This window comes from Lynx canadensis, chromosome C2 (assembly GCF_007474595.2).
Source record: "Lynx canadensis isolate LIC74 chromosome C2, mLynCan4.pri.v2, whole genome shotgun sequence".
Taxonomy (NCBI): Eukaryota; Metazoa; Chordata; class Mammalia; order Carnivora; family Felidae; genus Lynx; species Lynx canadensis.
In genome coordinates this window covers 8,064,813-8,085,479 of record NC_044311.2, presented here as the reverse complement: position 1 = coordinate 8,085,479, position 20,667 = coordinate 8,064,813, and the positions used below count along the sequence as shown (strand labels likewise).

The following is a 20,667-nucleotide window of genomic DNA, read 5'->3' as shown; positions in this document are numbered from 1 at the left end:
TATTTTTTTTGTGACTTGCTTTTTACCCTCAAAGTTATCTTAGCAAGATCCATCCATATATTTGCAGTTCTTTTGTTTCCATGCTTTATGGTATTTTCTAGTACAGATACATCACAATATACCCTTCCATTTTATGCAATAGGCATCTTGGCCGCTGGTAAAAACATTCCTAGGCATGTAGCCTGGTGTACATTAGAACACGTATGTCTAAGGTATATACCTTGCACTAGAATTTTTGGGTCATTCAGTACGCATATTTTCAACTTTAATAGACAATGGTTGCATTAATAGGAATGGTTGCATTAAATCACATCCCCACCAGCCGTGCCTGAGAGTTCCAGTTGTTCTCCACTCACCAACATTTAGTGTTGTCAGAGTTTTTAATGTTGTCAAACGATGGGTGTATTGTGTTAATTCATGGGAGTTTGTTTTAATGTTTATTTATTTATTTTGACAGAGAGAGAGGGAGAGAGAATGCGTGGGGAGGGGCAGAGAGAGAGGAGAGAAAGAATCCCAAGCAGGTTCTGCCCTGTCAGCACAGAGCCCAACTCAGGCTTGATCTCACTGATCTCACAAACCTTGAGATCATGACCCGAGCCGAAATCAAGAGTTGGACGCTCAACTAACTGAGCCACCCAGGCGCCCCAGTTCATCATAGGTTTAATTTGCGTTGCCCTAATCTGTGCATGAGGTTGAGCACCTTTTCATATTTATTGGACAGTTAGAGTTCTCCTTTTGTAAAATGGCTTTTCAAGCCTTTTGCCCATTCAGGAAAATTGGATCATTTGCCTTTTTCTCAGTGAAATTTAGGAATTGTCCATGAAATTTGGAAACTGGTCCTTTATCAGTTATATATGTTGCAAATAACTCCTTCCACTCTGTGGCTTGTCTTTTCACTTTTACAATGGCGTTTTTTGAGGGACAGAATTTCTTAATTTTAATGTGATCAAATGTATACATATCCTCTTATGGTTAATGCATTTTGTATAATGCTAAATAAACCCTTCACTTACTCAAGATCTTAAAAATTTTCTCCTCCTTTCTGTTCTAAAACCTTTGTAAGTCAACCTTTCACACTTGGGTCTTTAACCAGCCTGCAAATAATTTTTGAAAATGGTATGAAGAAAGGGTTGAATTTCCTTTCTTCTGCATATGGAAATCCAATTGTCTCACATCTTTTTCACTGCTCTGCCATGACACCTCTGTCATAAGTCAAGTGTCTGTACGTGAATGAGTACGTTGGACTACAGCATTCTAAAGTCAGACTCCTATCTGCCATGTGACGCTGCCTTTCCCTGTGAACGGGAAATGTGACAGAAATAATGGGTTTTAGATTCAACCAGTATCTCAACTCAGTCTCCACCTCCCAAAACACTTACTAGCTGCGTGATGTTGGATGTTATTTTACCTCTGAGCCCATGCCTTTCCTACATGGTTATTCTAAAGAGTAGACACAATTTGTGATACCTAATCACTTTCAAATACATTTGGGGGCCGCTGGGTGGCTCAGTCGGTTAAGCGTCCGACTTTGGCTCAGGTCATGATCTCGCGGTCCGTGAGTTCGAGCCCCACATCGGGCTCCGTGCTGACAGCTCAGAGCCTGGAGCCTGTTTCAGATTCTGTGTCTCCCTCTCGCTCTCTGCCCCTCCCCCACTCACGCTCTGTCTGTCTCTGAGAAATGAATAAACCTTTAAAAAATTTTTTTAAAAAGTACATTTGAAATTTTCACTTGTTTTGGTTGGAGTCTTGGGGCCTGGGTTCTGTAGTATTAATTTTCTATTGCTGTGTCACGAATTTCCATAAACATAGTAGCCTCAAGCCACACCTATGTATTACCTCCCGGTTCCATAAGTCAAAAGTCACCTGGGTTCTCCTCTTAGGGTCCTCAAAAGGCTGAAATCGATGTGTCAATCTGGTGGAACTCTTAACTGGAAGTTCGGGGGAAATATCTAATTTCTAACACTATCTGTCTAATTTCTATCTAATATCTAAAACTTCCAAGTCTATGCAGTTGCCGGTGGAACAGTTACTTGGAGTTGTAGGCCTGAGGCCCCTGCTTTCCTGCAGGCTGTCAGCCAAGGGTTGCTGTTAGTTTCCAGAGGCTGCTCTCGGGTTCTCTCACACCTGACCTCCTCTGTCTTCATGTCAGCAACAGCACATCAAATCCTCCTCCCGCTTTGAATCTCTCTGACTTCTGGAGCAAATCCCCTGCCTTTAAAGAGTTCATGTGAGGAGAAAACGCCTACCTGGATAATCTCTCCGTTTTTAGGTTAACTGATTAGTGATTACATCTGCAAATCCCTTTGCCAGGTAACGACGTAATCTCCGGAGTACCACCAGAGGGCAAGGTGATGGGGGCCATGTTAGGCTTCTGCTTACCACAGTTCTTACTAGATAGGTTGTTCCCTGTACTGCAGATTTCATGATGGTCCATCTGGTAAGAATTCTTTGATACATGTCAGAAAGCCCAAAACACCTCATCAGCGTGTTCCAAAGCCAGAAACATTGCTTTCATGAAACCTTGGCCCTCTTCCCTGCACAGACAGATCTGTTTTTTTCTTGCAAAATCTTGGTGATTTGGATGCTATTTTCATCTGATATCTCTAAACTTTATTGTCCACCCTTCAGTCGTTTATGGAAATGACATCAATCAACAAATATGTTGAGTATAGTACATCCTTGGCACGTATCTAAATCCAAGCTCACGCCTGGCAAGGTGTTAGGCCCATCGTAAGTGTTTTTTGGATGTCTGTTGAATGAAGGAGTGAGTGATAAAGGGTGGGATTTGCCGTTCCGTAGCCTACTGTCTATTTTAGAAATAAGCCATGTGCACACACAAGATCAAGAATATAAACATTTACCTAACTAGTTTTTAAAAGGTGATCCAAGAGATAGATCACGTGTGTGTGTGTGTGTGTGTGTGTGTGTAGAGAAAGCTTTGTGGAAGAAGCCGAGCTAGAATTAGGCCTTGAGAAATATGCATTATTTGGACAGTTGGGGAGATGAACCACAGGCCAGGTGGGGAGAATTGTGTGAGCAAAGGAGCACTTTAGGAAGGGAGCAGCCATTCTGGGTAGGCGTCACGAACTGAGTGACAGGTTCTAACTTCCCCACTTTTGAGTGTCAAATAAGGTACAGAAATGTGTGACTCAGATATCTCAAGGAGCCAACGGCTTTTATCAAAGGGAAGCACTTTGACTTCTCGGGAATGAAGGTGACATTAATGCACAATTTTCTTAGCTCAGGAAAGTCTATTCTTAAGAAAATTTTCCTCATTTTAAGAACTTCCTCTCGGGGCGCCTGGGTGGTGCAGTCGGTTAAGCGTCCGACTTCAGCCAGGTTACGATCTCGCGGTCCGGGAGTTCGAGCCCCGCGTCAGGCTCTGGGCTGATGGCTCAGAGCCTGGAGCCTGTTTCCGATTCTGTGTCTCCCTCTCTCTCTGCCCCTCCCCCGTTCATGCTCTGTCTCTGTCTGTCCCAAAAATAAATAAACGTTGAAAAAAAAAATTAAAAAAAAAAAAAAAAAGAACTTCCTCTCATAAATGCCACCTTGGGTCCTTAGGAGAAAACAAAATACTGTTTGCAAGGTCACACACACGCTGCCAATAAAGAGTCCTTTATTCCACATGCAGCTAACAAACAACAATCTGGAATAACGTTGATTTTCAGTTTGTAGCCACTTGCTGGATTCTTTCTCATCCTCTATCAGAAGGAGATGTCCCTGCAGTCTCCTCTTCTTCCCCAAAGTGAAGAAGGATGATGCTATCGCACAGAGGCCTGCCATCTAGGAAGGCGGTAAGCAAGGGGATCTTGGGACAGCGGCAAGTACCCGTGCCGGAATGGCATATTGTACCATACACACCATGACCCACTGAGAAAACAGCCCGAAGCGAAAGCCTAGCAAAGGCAAAAAGATCTGGAACATGGTAGCCTCGCTAGGAGTAAATGTTTTATAGGAGGACACAGCAACGTGAAGGGGAGGTGAGGATGAAGACACACACAGGCTGCAGTCTACCAACCGGAGCCCTGAATGGGACTCCCACTGCAGTATCCTGGGAGACTTTCTGTGCGTCTCTGTCCTTTGGGTTCCGCCTGAATGACAGGGCCTGGCCATGGCCACTGTCCTCAGGGAATGGAGTCTTCTCCCCCAGATGCTATTATGCTAGTAGACTGAGGGAGCTCAATGCTTATGGGATTGCTAAGTTTTGGTTAAGAATCAACGGGAGGAAACCATAAAGCGACATATCTGACTGTGTCAAATGCTTCATGGGTGCCTGCCAGCTTCCAAACTTGCCGGGAGGAATATGGCGTTTCTGTGGAAGGAGAAATGCAAACTGAGCCCTGAGGTCAATTCTTCAACATTAAACTGTCATAGTCTCAATTCACTGTTCCTCTAGGGACATTCCTCTTGGAATAAAGAGCCTGACTTTGATGGCCTGTCTCTCCTCTGTTCCCCAGTAGGTCAACAAGTGCGTGGTAGGGTCTTTGGAGGAATAAACAGTTGAGAGACTCCCCAAGAGGTGCTTTGGCATAAATTAGTTATCGGAGAGGCACGTAACCTAGGTATTTGACTTTAGTCGCATTTCCCGAAGATGGACATTTCGCCCGCGTCGTCTGTTGCTACCCAGGCTGGTTCCGGGCAGCCCTCAGGCTCCAGGAGCTGCTTCAAGAGGCTCACTCAGAATCCACTGTGTGGTCGAAGGCATGCTGGGAGCGCCTCTGCTTCCCGGATGAAGCGCACAGGTACACGAGGAACGCCAGACACAGCAAGGCCACTGCCGTGAAGAAGGCGAGGGTGCCCACAAAGGCAGGTGGGTCCATGGGCAGGCGGATCAGGGGGCTTTCGGCTGGGATCCGGTTGGTCAGGCTAAGCATGTAGCCCAAAGACCAGGCTATGCTGCTGTTCCCCACCTGTATGATAGAAAGATGGCTTCGTTCTCAGGACGGGGCTCGAGGCAGAAGTTACACACATACAGCACTGTCATCCTCGTGAACCACCCGCCCGAAGCTGTGACCGAGGGTCAAGGGACCTGCCCAAGTTCAGACACTGCAGAGACTGGGCTAGAACGCAGGTCACTGAGACCACAAAGGCTCAGGGCCCTACCCTCTCTGCACCGTGGAGAAAAGCCGTCAGAACCCTCCCAGCCTCGTCACAGCCAAGTGGAATGTCGGCACAGTTAATAACAGCAAGAGTTTTTCTCCTGTTGGGTCCACAAGTGTCTGTGGCTAAAGAAAGAGGGTAATGAGCAGCTTACATACATCTAGAACCAGTCTCTAAGCCCAGGGGGTCAGTTTAAATGCACAGCACAGAGTCTGGCCATTTCTTACGTTAGTTCCATCAGTTTTCATTGCCATGTCTTCAGGCTGTTTTATTAGATACAAAAAAAGTCTAGAATTTACAGTCTTCAGAATGGACTCTGTATCATTATGTTGGAATCCTCTGTATCTTGAATGATCCTCTTAAAGACTATTTGGTCAGGTATTACAGAGCTCCACTGAAATTTGAAACAGTCAGTTCCACCCCTTTTCTTGGGGTAGTGTTTGCCTGATAGTTAAAACTTTTTAACTTTTAATCTTTCCATGTCCTTATGCTTAACGCCTAAGGGTTTTTCTTACAAACAACATGTGCTTGATTTTTAAAAATCTGATCTGACGATATCTGTCTTTTAACCGGTAGGTTTAGTCCATTTATAATTATTTTGGTTATTGATATATTTGGGCTTCCGTCTAATGTCTTAGTTTTAAATTTTCAATCAGTGCTATTTTCCTATATTTATTTTTTCCATTCTTGCCTTAAAAATGTTACATATCTAAAGGCCTCCTTTACAAGATGAGCATGTTATGACCCCTTACCCTGCTCCCTTCACACTGGATATTAGCTATACTTGAATTTTGGGTTGTTATGGATGGTTTCTTCTCTTTTACTTTTCTTTTTAAAAATTTTTTTTTCAACGTTTATTTATTTTGGGGACAGAGAGAGACAGAGCATGAACGGGGGAAGGGCAGAGAGAAAGGGAGACACAGAGTCGGAAACAGGCTCCAGGCTCCGAGCCATCAGCCCAGAGCCTGATGCGGGGCTCGAACTCACGGACCGCGAGGTCGTGACCTGAGCTGAAGTCGGATGCTTAACCGACTGCGCCACCCAGGCGCCCCTTTTTTAAAAAAAATTTTTTTTTTCAACGTTTATTTATTTTTGGGACAGAGAGAGACAGAGCATGAACGGGGGAAGGGCAGAGAGAGAGGGAGACACAGAATCGGAAACAGTCTTTTACTTTTCTTTGATGTAAGTTTTCTTTTTTAAAAAAAACTTCAAGGCACCATATCACTTATTCTGACTGCCTATATTTTTATAACATCCTCCTGGATTTATTTCTCTTCGTATTTATTTCCTCCACAAATATTTTGGATGTCTTTGTGTGGCAAATCTTCTAAGTCTTTTTTATGCCTTTACATTTGAATGCTAATTTAACGATATATAAACTTCTTTATGAATAAAGGAAAGGGACTTGAAAGCTGGGATTCTGTATCCATCCAAACTGGTGTTCAAGAGGAAGTCACTTTCCGTTCTCTCAATGTACTTTCCTGCTAATTAGATTCATTACAAGCAAAGCTTAGAGAGTGCATGCCATCAACAGTCCCTGTGTCTCCAGACAGCCTCATCTTTTGCGGGATGACTCAATTTTCTTTATGTAAAAGTAGACAATCACAGGCCTCATGCTGGGTATTGATTGGTTTATCCTAATTATTGCTAAAGCTGATATTGAACATACTGGCTTCCGGCTTTATATCAGCTATTCCTGAAATGAGAATATTTTCCCCAAACTTGAACATAGTGCTGTGTGGACATGTCCGCAAGGCTGAGTCCTGCCTGGAAACAAGGCCCGGAGGGTGACAGACCGAACAGTCACCTAGTAGCAGCTATGACTGCAGCTTCAGACCATCCCCGGACGCTTGACGTACACACAGTGACCTCAGGCACATTCCAAGAGAAATTCTTCCTTACTGCTGCTATGAATCCCTAATACTCTCCGTTACCCTGACATCTGTGTAAAATGGAGAGCAGCTAATTACTATCCTCTTTAAAAATTACTGTTATGTTTAAAGTTTCTTTTCAGTATGAAAGGTCTAATCCTTAACATATTTATTTATACCCTTGCCAAACATTTAGTAAACACCTTCTAGGTTCTCAGTCCCGTGCTGAATGGTAGGAGTATGAAAAGAATGAAACAAGTCCTGCGCTCGCGGAGCTCAGGGTCCGTGGGCACCTGGCCTCTGACCGCTGCCTCGTCTGGAAGGGTCTCCAGCGACACCTCCTCTGAGTTCTCCGCTGTCGTTTCTTTGGTCACGAGGGACCGAAGTCTCCTCAGCTTCCCTTCAGCAAACTGAAACCACCCCTCCCCCTGTAAATTCTACATTTCTTTCGCACGTCTACACACAAAGCTTTTGAGAGCGAGGGGAGGAAACAACCCGTGCCTTGACTTACTTCTTTTTTAAAATATATTTGGGGCCAGGTCTCCTCGGTGAATCTGTATCCATTCACCAGCAAGTGGTAGATATAGTGGGCGGAGAAGCAGTAGGAGCGGGCATACACCTCGTCAAACCTGGGCAGCAGCAGCGGGAGCTGAAAAGGAGGTTCCACACAGATGAGGCAGGCATGCTTGGAAAAGGCATGCTCCAGAACACCGCGTTTTATTTTATTTTATTTTTTTTCAACGTTTATTTATTTTTGGGACAGAGAGAGACAGAGCATGAACGGGGGAGGGGCAGAGGGAGAGGGAGACACAGACTCGGAAACAGGCTCCAGGCTCTGAGCCATCAGCCCAGAGCCCGACGCGGGGCTCGAACTCACGGACCGCGAGATCGTGACCCGGCTGAAGTCGGACGCTTAACCGACTGCGCCACCCAGGCATCCCAAACACCGCGTTTTAAAGAACCTCACCACCTAGAACCTCATAAGACAATCACCACGAAATCATCGAATTGGGTCCTATCGTACAGCATCACGCGATAACCACCTCTAAGTTTACCGAGTGCTGCGTCTGTTACCGCACGCTGTTCTCACCATCGTGTCTGTGGCTGGAACGTTAATCCACAATGCAGGTGTGAGGTGGGTTCCCTTATTACCCCATTTTATGGATGTGGGGAAGGTAGAATGGCATGAAATCCAAATTCGGAACACACACGTGCTCACAAATGGAACATACTCGGATCTACTCCGTGTTTTGTACTGATGTTGCCCTTTTCTCTTTATTTTATTTGTTAATTAATTAATGTATTTATTTTAATTAAAAAAGATTTTTTTTAACGTTTATTTATTTTTGAGAGACAGAGCATGAGTGCGGGAGGGGCAGAGAGAGAGGGAGACCCAGAATCGGAAGCAGGCTCCAGGCTCCGAGCTGCCAGCACAGAGCCCGACGCGGGGCTCGAACTCACTATCAGTGAGATCATGACCTGAACTGAAGTCGGACACTCAGCCGACTGAGCCACCCGGGCGCCCCTCTCTTTCCTTTTTTTTAATGTTTATTTATTTATTTTTGAGAGAGAGACTGAGCGAGTAGGGGAGGGACAGAGAGGGGGGATAGGCAATCTGAAGCAGGCTCTGCGGAGCTTGAGAATCTGTGCTGTCAGCAGCAGAGCCTGACTCAGGGCTCGAACTCGTGAACCGTGGGACCACGACCTGAGCCAAAACCCAGAGTCTGGCGCTTAACCGACGGAGCCACCCGGGCACCCTGCCCTTTTCTCTTTATTTATTTATTTATTTATTTATTATTTATTTATTTTTAATTTTTTTTTTTTTAGCATTTATTTATTTTTGAGACAGGGAGAGACAGAGCATGAACGGGGGAGGGGTAGACAGAGAGGGAGACACAGAATCCGAAACAGGCTCCAGGCTCCGAGCCGTCAGCACAGAGCCCGACGCGGGGCTCGAACTCCCGGACCGCGAGATCGTGACCGAGCTGAAGTCGGACGCTTCACCGACTGAGCCACCCAGGCGCCCTTTTCTCTTTAAATACTGACCTGGCTCCAACTCTCTGAGCAGAAATCCCAGCTGCTTGAGTTGAAGGCACTGAGGGAGAAGCTCCCTGAGAGATTGAAAGCGCTGGCTGTGTAGTAGAACCCAGCAAATGCCTGGGAGGACGTAACACAGAAGGAAGTTAGTTCTCAGAATGGGACACACCATGGAGCTTTCAGGCTAGGGGAATAAGAGAGGGGGAAGCAGGTGAACAGAAGAGAAACAGAAAGGTGAGAAGTAAATACTCACTGGGGGGAAAAGGACACTTTTGGGCGGGTTTTGCTCTTACCACAAATGTCCCTTTAACTTTTGGCTGATAGACCCCATCAAAGGAACAGGCTTCCTGGTCACGGCAAGCTGTGAAGTCAAACAGGGAAGCCACCTTTTCCCTACACAGCGATGGGTCCCCGGTTCCTCCAACAGTGATGATGTCGTCAGGGTTGTAACCGACAGGCCTCAGGTCTGCTGTGCACAGGCTGTCAAATATGTAGCCCCCGGTGAAGGTGGTGAGATAATTCCGAGGGTAGCAGGGGTTGATGAGATTGGTTTTGGTGGGAGAATCCTGCAGGTACGAGAGTGAGGTGTCAGAAACCACTTTTTGGTGGGGGGGGGGGGTGGGGGGGGCAAGTGCTCCCCTCTTGCAAAGTCTCACTATTGTTACCCTCCAGTGCCGAGAGAGAAATGGATGAAAACATGCCGTTCTGGGTCAGCCCGTGCCTGAAGGCAACTCCCAGGTTGCCTCGATACGTCCAGTGGGGGCGGGTGAACAGTTAGCCCTGCACCAGCCACCACGCTGGGCTCTCGCTCACGTTACCGGACCCACCCCCCACGACAGTCCTGTGAAGCAGGTTTTAGGAAATCCATTTTGAGGAGAACACGAGACATGTTGAGATTAATTGATCATTTTGAATAGAATATTATCTATCCACCTGACAAAATGACCCAGAAGTTTGCAAATAAGTATATTGTGAAAATGAGGGCTCCCTCCCCACCATGTCTAGCCACGAGATCCCCTCCTTAGAAGTAACCACTCTTGCCAGTTTTTGCGATTTCCTACCGGAGATTTTGTGTATACTTCTTGTACGCATACACAAATATCTTTTCTTCTCCTCCCTCTTCCTTCTTCTAAAAACTGTAAGTGGTAGTACTCTATACACAGTTACACCCTTTGCTTTTCTTACTGAAAAATGTATCTTCAGATCTTTCCGTTCACTGTACATATAGAATGGCCTCTTCTTTTTAGTAGCTGCATAGCCCTCCGCTGTACAAATCAACTACAGTTTATTTAAGGTATCTCCTCTATGTGAACATTTAGATGGTTTCCAGTCATTCTGCCATTGTAAACAATGCTGCAACAAATATCCTTATTCATAAAAATCTTTGATCCACTTGTAATTTATTTGGCATAAGGACTGTTGTAGAGACCTGACTTTACTTTTTCCAAATGACTATCCAATATTTTACTTACTGGTGAAAAATGCTCCGTTTTATCTTATGCTGAATTCCAAAATGTGTAGGGTCCTATTTATGGACTCTCTTTTCTAAGGAATTGTATTTGAACTTTGCCCAATCTCAAAACCACTCATTTTGACTCAGTCACATTTTGGCTTCAGACAATATTTATTCCAACTCCTTTAACTTACTGATGAGGAAATTGAGGTACGTATCAAGGTAATGCAATCATTTAACAAAGGTCAGTGACAGGACTGCACACAAAATCCTACAGAAGTCCAACACTCATCCAGTATAACTCTAATGAGTGTCCTCCAGAAAGATCTTACTATGACTGAATCTGTGAAGGCAACAAATAGGTTCCTCTTTGCTTCAGTGGTATGAAAAAAAATCCATGATTTCCGAAAATTGTTATGTGTGATTTGTAACATGTCGCACCAGGGTCACCCTGTGGTGGAAATACTATTTTAAAGGGAAAAAGAAAAGAAAAGAAACTAATACCTGGTTATTTAATTTCCCCCTCCAAATCTGACATGCTTTTAAATTTTTTTTTTTTTTTTTCAACGTTTATTTATTTTTGGGACAGAGAGAGACAGAGCATGAACGGGGGAGGGGCAGAGAGAGAGGGAGACACAGAATCGGAAACAGGCTCCAGGCTCTGAGCCATCAGCCCAGAGCCCGACGCGGGGCTCGAACTCCCGGACCGCGAGATCGTGACCTGGCTGAAGTCGGACGCTTAACCGACTGCGCCACCCAGGCGCCCCCTGACATGCTTTTAAGATAGTTAAAATAAAATACATTATTTCTGGCGTGGCCTGGACAAGAAGCAAGATATAAATTGTTTCTGGCTTGGAACATAGAAGCAGCTCAGGAGAGATGATTTCTGTGCTCTTTTTGGAGTTTGAATTATTTGTTATGCCTTCTTTAAATATAATTTGCCAATAGGCCAAGCTGTTCAGCCCTCAACATGGAACAAATCTCGCCTGAACTTAGTATTTGCAGGACATTGGCACTAAAGGGTCAACCATTAGGCTTGAGAGCAAAAAAGGCCACTGGAAAACTATAGCATAACTTGATCTCAGGGTAAATCCTATCAAAAGTGGAAAGACAATGATAGGAACTATTCTTAATAGTGATAGAAACTATTAAAAAACACATAGGAAACTAATTTAAAAGGAAGGTACGGGACCCATAGTGAAAACGATAAGTTTTATTGAAGGATGCAAACCAAGAACTAAATAATTGGAACACTATTTTGTAATTCTACACAGAAATTCCTAATATTAATAAGCCAGTATTTTACCAAATTAATTTGCAGTCAATGCAACTGCAATCATAATCTCAATGAAAAAAAAGTTCCTCTTTGTTGCTACTTTGAACGATTTTGAAGTTTAAAATAAATGTCTCAGAGTAGAAAAACAAACTTCTGCAACTAGAATAACATGATACTGGCTCAAGAATGGAAAAACGGGTGAATATAATAGGGAATTCAGAAGCAGACCCTCATTATCCAAGGACTTAAAATTCTCAGATTGCAAAAGGTCATCACAACACTGTTGGTGGGAATCTGGATGGTTTTGTGTTGGAAGATTGCCTGTTTATCCACTTATATGAGAAATATACCTATCCTTCGATTCTATCCTCTAGAAGTAAAATCAGTAGTTCACGAGGTTACGTGCACAAGAAGGTTTACGGTGTTATTGTTGCTGCAGCAAAACAGGACACAGCCTGTTGTCCACCAGGATCGGGATGGTTGACAAATTGTGAAATCTTAAAGGATCAAAAAAACAAGTTAGATATTGATCTGGAAAGTCTAGAATAACAATGTATCAAGCTGTGAACAGTGAAGACATTAGGTGACTAGCATTGGAAAGTCATTTTGACTTCAATGCGTTTTTTGCATGCTTTGACATTTTCACAATAAAAATGCACTTTCTTTTATGAGAAAATGACCTGTCTCGTTTTTCTTTTTAAATAATGGTGCTTGGAATATTATGCGTCCATAAAAATAATAAGTTCAGAGGCTACTGAGCAACACAGGCAATTGCTCATGATATACTGTTAGGTAAAAGAAAAAGCTGGAGGGGCGCCTGGTGGCTCAGTTGGTTAAGCGTCTGACCCGATTTCGGCCCAGGTCATGATCTCATGGTTTGTGAGATCAAGCCCCGTGTCGGGCTCTGTGCTGACAGTGTGGAGCCTGCTTGGGATTCTCTCTCCCTCTCTGCCCCTCCCCTGCTCATGCTCGCTCTCTCTCTCTCTCTCTCTCAAAATAAATATATAAACATTAGAAAACAAAAAAAAGGCTAGATATGAAACTGTATATAGCATATGAAGCCAAATTTGTAAATATACATATTCATGCATGAAAAAAAAAACTGGAAGAAAATGCAACAGTATGTTTATGGTGGTTAATTCTAGGGTTCTTTGGTTTTATTATTTATATTTTTGTGTGTCTGTGTCTGCATTTTCTAATTTTTTTTTCACTGAACATGTTTTACTTTAAAAATAGAAGAGGGGCGCCTGGGTGGCTCAGTCAGTTAAGCGGCCGACTTCGGCTCAGGTCATGATCTCACGGTCCGTGAGTTCGAGCCCCGCGTCGGGCTCTGTGCTGACAGCTCAGAGCCTGGAGCCTGTTTCAGATTCTGTGTCTCCCTCTCTGTGACTCTCCCCCGTTCATGCTCTGCCTCTCTCTGTCTCAAAAATAAATAAACGTTAAAAAAATTTTTTTTAAAAACAGAAGAAAAAGTCTTAAAGAGGGGAAGAAAGAAAGTGAATGCGTGTCCTTAGCATCTAAAAATGCTGTCACCCTGGGGCAACTGGAGGCTTGTTCATATGAATACAGGCTGCAAAGTATGGCTCCAGGTACCATCCACACCAGACTGGGACACATGAGGAAACCAGATCCAGACCTGGTGGAATTTACTCAGCCAGTGTTCATGATGTAATAATCTTTGTGAACCTTCTAAGCCGGGGCTTGGCAACATGTATTTGGCACATGAAAGTACTGGCCAGGCAGGTCGGGACGTGCATCTGTGGGTGATCGTCAGCACACTTGGATCCTTTCCGTCACCTGAGTCAGAAGGCTTTGCGGGCAGAGCCACCTTCTCAGGCATCCGGAGGCTACCAGACAAGTTGGAGAACTGCCCCTGTCCCTCTGAATTGACTGTCCACATTCGAGGGTGGGATCGCCCACCTCTGCCCCCAGGCCGGGCTCACACCTTGAGACCTACGTTCTCAAACCCAAGTGAGACCTCAGACAGGTGGAGTATTGGCTTCTCTACTGTAGGTTCTTGGATACGTGGATAATCATTCTTTTTTTTTATTTTTTTATTATTTTTGAGAGGAGGGGAGGGGGGGGGGAGAGAGAATCCCAAGCAGGCTCTGCGTTGTCAGCACAGAGCTGGACGGACATGGGGCTCGATCTCACAAACCATGAGATGATGACCTAAGCCAAAATCAAGAGTCAGATGCTGAACTGCCTGAGCCACCCAGGTACCCCGACATAGATAATCATTTTTTTTTTAATTTTTAATGTTTATTTATTTTTGAGAAAGAGAGAATGAGCAGGGGGAGGGGCAGAGAGAGAAGGAGACACAGAATCCGAAGCAGGCTCCAGGCTCTGAGCTGTCGGCATGGAACCCGATGCAGGGCTCGAACCCACGAGCAGCGAGATCATGACCTGAGCCGAAGTGGGACGTTCAACCGACTGAGCCACCCAGGCGCCCCAATAATCACTCTTTAATAAACTTTGTAAAAATAAACACATGCACACATTTTCCTCAGGGCCAGTTGAATTTAAGAGGTTAGCTTCTCTGACCTTCACTCCCTCTGGGAAAAGGATGATTTCACCTGCCCCCTCTCCTGTTTTGAGTTCAGAGGAGCCCCCTGCCCTCTGCCCCCACTAGGGTCAGAACTGGAGGGAGAGGCATTAAGCATTGCCAGAAATAAAAGGAGATGGAGAAAAGAGGTGTTTCCAGAGTTTCTCTCCTGGACAGAAGAGCATGTTGGCTGAAGTACGTTAGCAAGCGATCAGGGATGAGTAGAGGTCATGGAGACCTTGCTAGGGAGGATCGATCCGGTTCCCTGTGGGGCTCCCTTTGGCCAAGTGGGGGTGGTGTGAGTCTGGGGTGGGCACTGGGTCTCCCGAGCCCCAAGGGCTGCCTGCAGGGTCCCCCACTCTGTCCTCCCCAGGCAGTGTGCAGCCTCTCCCAACAAGCCATGTCACAGGCATGTGTACCGGGGCTCCAGCCTTTCCTGCGAGGCTCAAAGTTTTGGGGAGCGGCCGGATCCGGAGGTGAATTCTCACGCACATCCCTGCATGACTACTCAGTAAATGCAGGGGTCTGAAGATGTCAGTTTTGCCGATGGCACTTTGCTGAGCCAGCCCATTGTTCCCTCAGGCTAGTGGCTGGGGGGGGGGGGGTACTGCTTCCTTCCTCAGCTGCCCAAGTAGGCGGGAGGAGTGGGGATTAGCCAATGGTGCTGTGTCCACTATGTTCACAGGCTGACCCAGCCCTTGTCCCCTGCCCCTGGGTCTCACCAGAAGCCAGGATCTGGCCTCTGGCTGGCCTCATGCCCCTCTAGGTGGTCAAAGTCCCTTTCTTTCATTTTCATTTTCCCTGCTCAGCCACGCATGGTTGAGACTGATGTCCCCCGAGCACTGGAATTTGGGGTCTAGGGTATCCCTGGAGTCAGTGCTGACTGACACACACACCACGCCAACACTGAGTTTATATTAACGATAACCTCGGGGCGCCTGGGTGGCTCCGTCGGTTGGGCGTCCGACTTCGGCTCAGGTCATGATCTCACCATCCGTGGGTTCGAGCCCCGCGTCGTCAGGCTCTGTGCCGACAGCTCGGAGCCTGGAGCCCGCTTCCGATTCTGTGTCTCCCTCTCTCTCTGCCCCTCCCCCGCTCAAGCTCTGTCTCTGTCTCTCTCGAGAAAATAAACATTAAAAAAATAATAATTATATATTAATGACAAGCTTCCAGTTGGTGCCTGAAGAAGCCGTCTGGGCCAAGGGACAGTTACTGTATCAATTACTGACCAATGTGATGGCATTCAGTTACTCCCAAATCCCACCATAAAAGGGCATCAAACCTACCTAATATAGGCCCATCTAAAAGGAGGCCGCACCCGGGGAGGGCTCAGTCCTCTCCCCTGTCAGCAAGTATTTCTCTTGGGACCACTTTCATTATCTTGTCAGCACTCGGGGGAGTCACAAGACTCTCAGGTCTATTTAGCTGTTGGTTTAAAGCCGCTCGTGTCCGTAAAGGGATCCCAGGTCTTGAATCATTTGCCAAACATCTGGTGCCCTGTAATTTCCCTAGACTTCGGACTCAAATACACTGGAAGTGGTCAGTACAACACAGAGAGCGGGCGAGCAAGCTCGGACCCCCGTGAGTGAACTGGCAAACTGGTCTTGTTTCCGATCCCATCCGAAGATGGATGGGCAGACCCCAGAAGGCGCCCTCCCCTCCAGACCCCCAAAGGAATGCCTGCTGCCCGCCCCTCCCCTTCCCCTCCCCCCCTCCCCCCCCTCCCCCCCCCCCCCCCCCCCCCCCCCCCCCCGCTCAGGTACCTGAAGAAGTATGGCCAGAAACCTCTTCTCAGCCTCATTGCGGCCGTAGCACTGGAAGCTATGTGTGTAGAGCGAGTACACGTAGCCATAGAGGGACACTTTCATGATATGGCTGCTGTTCATCCCCACCTTGTCTCCGGCCGCGAAGGATATTTGGGTAGAGGCACCACCTAAATCCAGGGCACCTGTGGTCTCCACTCCGTTTGGATGCACCCACATATGCCACAGGTTCTTCTGCACGGTGGGGAAAGGAAACAAGAGAGAAGGCCAGAGGCACCATCTCTGTTTGCCCGGGACTCTCCACCCAAGGCCCAGCTCTTTTTGCTAAGAAGTCTGACATGAGCATCTGGAGGCTGAAACGCTCTTTTATTTCAAGGGTGGCGAACTCAAATGCTTCCAGGGGCTAGACAGGCAACGTAAACGAATGAGGTAGGTTAGGTGGGGACGACAGGGAAGGTTAGGTGGGGGACTGTGGCAAACTGGGGACCGCGCGAGCCACGTTCTGTTCCGGTCTAGCCACACTCTTCCGGTTGGTTATTGCCAACGTGAGCCCACTGGGACCAGTGCTTCCAGCTTTTGCAGGTTGTGGGGGTCAGGGAAAGCTAGAAATGCGGATCTGTATGTGACGTTTCTTTGTGTGTGTGGGTGTGGGTGTGACATTTCTAAAATATGAACTGCTGGCAATTAACTAAAATTTAAGAATATATTTGAGGGGGAACAAGATAGGTGTTGGGCTGGATAAGGCTCACGTCCTCTGAAACATGGTGATTGTCCCTTGGGGTCGGCTTTCCTTTGCACAAGGGGCAGGGCAGGGTAAGGGACCCGGGGACACAGGACGGTTTGGGAAGCAGACTGCCCGAGGGCTCTGGAAGTTCCAGAGGGCTGTGGAGCTTCTTAGAAGAGTCATTCTCCAGCTACCCTTCAAAAAACCCACAGCCTTTAGATTTAGATCCCCCCACCTCCAATTTCTTATCAGCTAGTAAAGTGATGCTATTCCCTCTCCCCTGTGCATTTGGTCCTATTTACGATGCAGTGTTTTTGCCCCAGCTCTATGTGTATTTTCTTAGCTATTGTCTCATAGTTGTTTCCTCAATGCAGTATATGCTAGGGATGACACAGGACAGATGCCCCTGTCAGCATGCACCTCTGCTTAAGTGACCACCCACAGGGGACGGGGTAGATAGCAAAATTAAAAACCATGCATTTGTTTTCACACACCTCCAGGAAATTTCCCATTAAATAGTTGGCTGTAATCCATCCATATATCCCTTCCTCTTGCCCAGAAATGATTTGAGCACCCCTAAAATCAAAGGGCTGGGACTTGAAGTAGTTTTGGATGCTGGCAAGGACTTCATTAGCTGCTGTTTCATTCTGTAACCTATGCAAGGCACAGAACACAAAAGGCTGAGTGCCTGGACAAGAGAGTCTTCAAATAATCTCACTCAGGTGAAAAGGCAAACCTCCCCACCCCTCCGCTGGCAGGGATGATTTTCCAGATGTGTGCAAAACTGGCAACCTTTCGCAAGTCAAAACCTCCCAGGCAACCAAGGCAGATGCCCTTGTTACCTGTCACACCGCCAAGCAGACAAACAGCTTTACGTAAAAACACCCCTTGTTCTCTCCTCCCCTACCTGTTCCTGTCTCGTTCGCTAGCAACCAGCTGACCAAAAGGGCCTTCTGCTTAATCACCATTGCTCTGTCTCAGATCAGCACAGGCAAGGGGGTTGGTGAAGGCATAGGGGTGGCATAAGGAATCCGCTGGGGGCATCATACAGAGGAGCCCTCGTCAGGCCAGAAGGAAGGGGGATCTTTAGGAGGAGGGGGGAAAGAAAGAGGGTTAGGCGTTCAGCAGTCGCTGCTTTGCTCTCAGGGAAGGCTTCATCATGAGGGTATATAACGGCTATCATGGCCGTCAGTGGATTGGAATCCGTCAGTGCGCTGACCCACGGGAAAGTGGAAACATAGTATTCTAATATCACCCATGACGGGGCTTTATACTATTGTTCACTGGCTGTCATTTTACCTTATGGAAGCACATTCACTTGGGAGGGTATCTCCCCTTTCATCACGGGGTTAAGAAAACCGGGGCACTGGCTCACTATTGGCTCAAGGAGGAGAAAGAGCCACGCCACAAACTGAGGTCCATTCTAATTCAGCCACAAGTGATCACTGTTTGGAAAATAATCCAAGAGTCTTCCTAGTTTTATCAGTTCCCCTCCCAGAGGATTCTCATTAAATGCTTTTTTTTTTTTTTTTAATAGTTGACTTTTCCCTCAATGGAAACATCAGCTAGATCCTCAGAAGGAATGGATTATCATCAGAAAGTTTTACAAGGAGGAGTTAATATTTAATTTATTCAAATGGGACATTCACTGTTTTCCCAAGTGGCGAACGTCCTATTCCATGGTTTTTGTCAGGGGCTATAAGTCACAGAGTCTTCTAATTATTCCTCACTGAGAGGAGTGGGAGAAAAAGCAACTAAGAGAAAGTCGGGTGCTTTGTTTCCATAAAAAAAGAAAAGGCAGAAGGAAGGCATTTCTGTACCCTTTCTTTCAGGTAAACGCAATCATTTTGAAACACCCTGGAGATTCCAAGCGGGGCAAAGAAATGCAACTTTTTCCCACGTTCTGTTCAGTCAACAAGGATAGAGGGATAGAAACAAGGAGAGGAAAACCTCAAGGAACAGGCCCAATCCAACCGAGGGTGCTTCGTGATTTCTTTTAATCATCATGTTAAAGTGGCTCTGTTTGTTTGTTTCTGTGTATCTTCTTTATGCCCACACATATAATTTTATGTTACTGGCACCACAGACAAAGTGGCTTTGAAGCAATATGAGTGTCATCTTTGGGGGATAAAGCCTTATTTTCAAAGTTCAGAGCAGGCTTTACCCTGGGTAGATTTAAGTTTGATTTAAAAAAAAAAACAAAACTATTTTTCTTGGGGCGCCTGGGTGGCTCAGTCACTTGAGTGTCTGGGTCTTAATTTCAGCTCAGGTCATGATCTCAAGGTTCGTGAGTTTGAGCCCCACATCAGGCTCTGTGCTGACCGTGCAGAGCCTACTTGAGATTCTCTGTCTCCCTCTCTCTCTCTCTCTCTCTGCCGTTCCCCTGTGAGCTCGCTCTCTCTCTCTCTCAAAAATAAATAGACATTAAAGAAAAAGAAATATATTCTCTTAAAAATAAAAATAAAAACTATTTTTCCTTTATTTCAAGGTCAAGGAGCTACAATAATGGGGGAAAAAAGAGAGATCGAAAGGGCACTTGAACACAGTGCAACTGGGCTAAAAGTCATGGCTACAAATCTAGAAGGAACTGCTAAATTGAATGAAATGAGCTGTTTGTTTCCTAATAGCTGCAAAGGCTTTGCCTGAGGTGAAGTGCAGAAATTCCACTAATTTTTTTTAGAGGGAGGAGAGGGGCAGAGAATCCTAAGCAGACTCCACATCAGTGTGGAGCCTGACATGGGGCTCGATCTCACAACCGTGAGATCGTGAGCGGAGCTGAAATCAAGAGTCGGACGCTTAACTGACGGAACCACCCAGGCGCCCCAGTGAAAAATCACTCTTGTAAAGCAGATTGCAGCGAGATCGTGTACGTGAGTAGACGCCACGTAACTGTGGGTCGCACTCAGGATCGCTGCTAGCACACCGGGGTCAGAAGACCAGGCATCCAAAACAGTTTTTACTTTTCTAAAAAACTAGAGGTATACCCCATGGGATTTCATGTCACCTGCCTTTTTTTCCCCAGAGTTCTCGGGAAAATCACCAAGGTGGAGGGAATCCCTTTTAGAGCAGTCTCTTTCTGGGTATTACAATAAAGACTAAAAGCGTCCCAACTTTTAAATTTATGGCAGAATATGGGCTTCTTTCTTTCGGATTTGTCCCCAGGCAGAGAGTTACATTCTTGGCAAGGCTCAACACATTCTTGATTTCGGTCAGATGGGCTCCGTGGGGCCACCCCAGCCCTTACCTCAGCAAGCGCATCCCCGCCGTGGCCCCCAGGTAAATGCGGGTGGATCTATGGAGGTGGGCTGGAATCTGCCCCTGGACTTTTTGCATGCAATCCTCAAAGGCTTTGGGCACATCTTGGGGGTTTTTCCCATAGCTGGAGATCCCAGAGCCTGAGGAGCAAGCAGTCAGCACTTCTTAGCATTCCCAGGAACCAACAAGAGCACTACAACTTCGAAATAAACACCAAATCGGCTTTGGGAAGCAGTGGGTTCGAGTGGGGGGGTTGAAAACAGGTGGAGGTGCTAAGTCCCGTGTGGTCACACTGAAGTGTCAACTCCCCAAATACAGAAGGAAGGAATTACAAAAGTGAAAACATGAAACAGGATCTGCTTAAGAAAAAGGTCTCATTACGGAAATTTCAAACATCAACAGAAGTAGGGAAGAAGGTATAATGGACCCCCTTGTACCCACCTCCCAGCTCTCACAATGATCACCTCTGGTGTCGTCTGTTCTCTCTCCCCACAGAACGAACTGCAGAGATGGTATTATTTCATTCTTTTTTTTTTTTTTAATTTTTTTTAACGTTTATTTATTTTTGAGACAGAGAGAGACAGAGCATGAACGGGGGAGGGGCAGAGAGACACAGAATCGGAAGCAGGCTCCAGGCTCCGAG

At 46.1% G+C, this 20,667-nt stretch overlaps 1 protein-coding gene across 3 annotated transcripts in view; it reads right to left on the bottom strand.

Annotated features, from left to right (window-relative positions):
• Positions 1-3,597: 3,597 nt before the first annotated feature.
• ENTPD3 (ectonucleoside triphosphate diphosphohydrolase 3) overlaps positions 3,598-20,667 on the bottom strand; it is a 37,612-nt gene continuing 20,542 nt past the window's right edge. For all 3 annotated transcript variants that reach the window (XM_030328921.1, XM_030328920.2, XM_030328922.2), the window contains 7 exons: positions 20,014-20,164; positions 17,264-17,423; positions 16,046-16,279; positions 9,302-9,574; positions 9,018-9,128; positions 7,483-7,620; positions 3,598-4,910 (listed from right to left, as the gene is read on the bottom strand). In XM_030328921.1, coding sequence (XP_030184781.1) covers positions 4,674-4,910; positions 7,483-7,620; positions 9,018-9,128; positions 9,302-9,574; positions 16,046-16,279; positions 17,264-17,423; positions 20,014-20,164 — 1,304 coding nt within the window. In that variant the 3' untranslated portion in view covers positions 3,598-4,673. The remainder of the gene's footprint in view (positions 4,911-7,482; positions 7,621-9,017; positions 9,129-9,301; positions 9,575-16,045; positions 16,280-17,263; positions 17,424-20,013; positions 20,165-20,667) is intronic.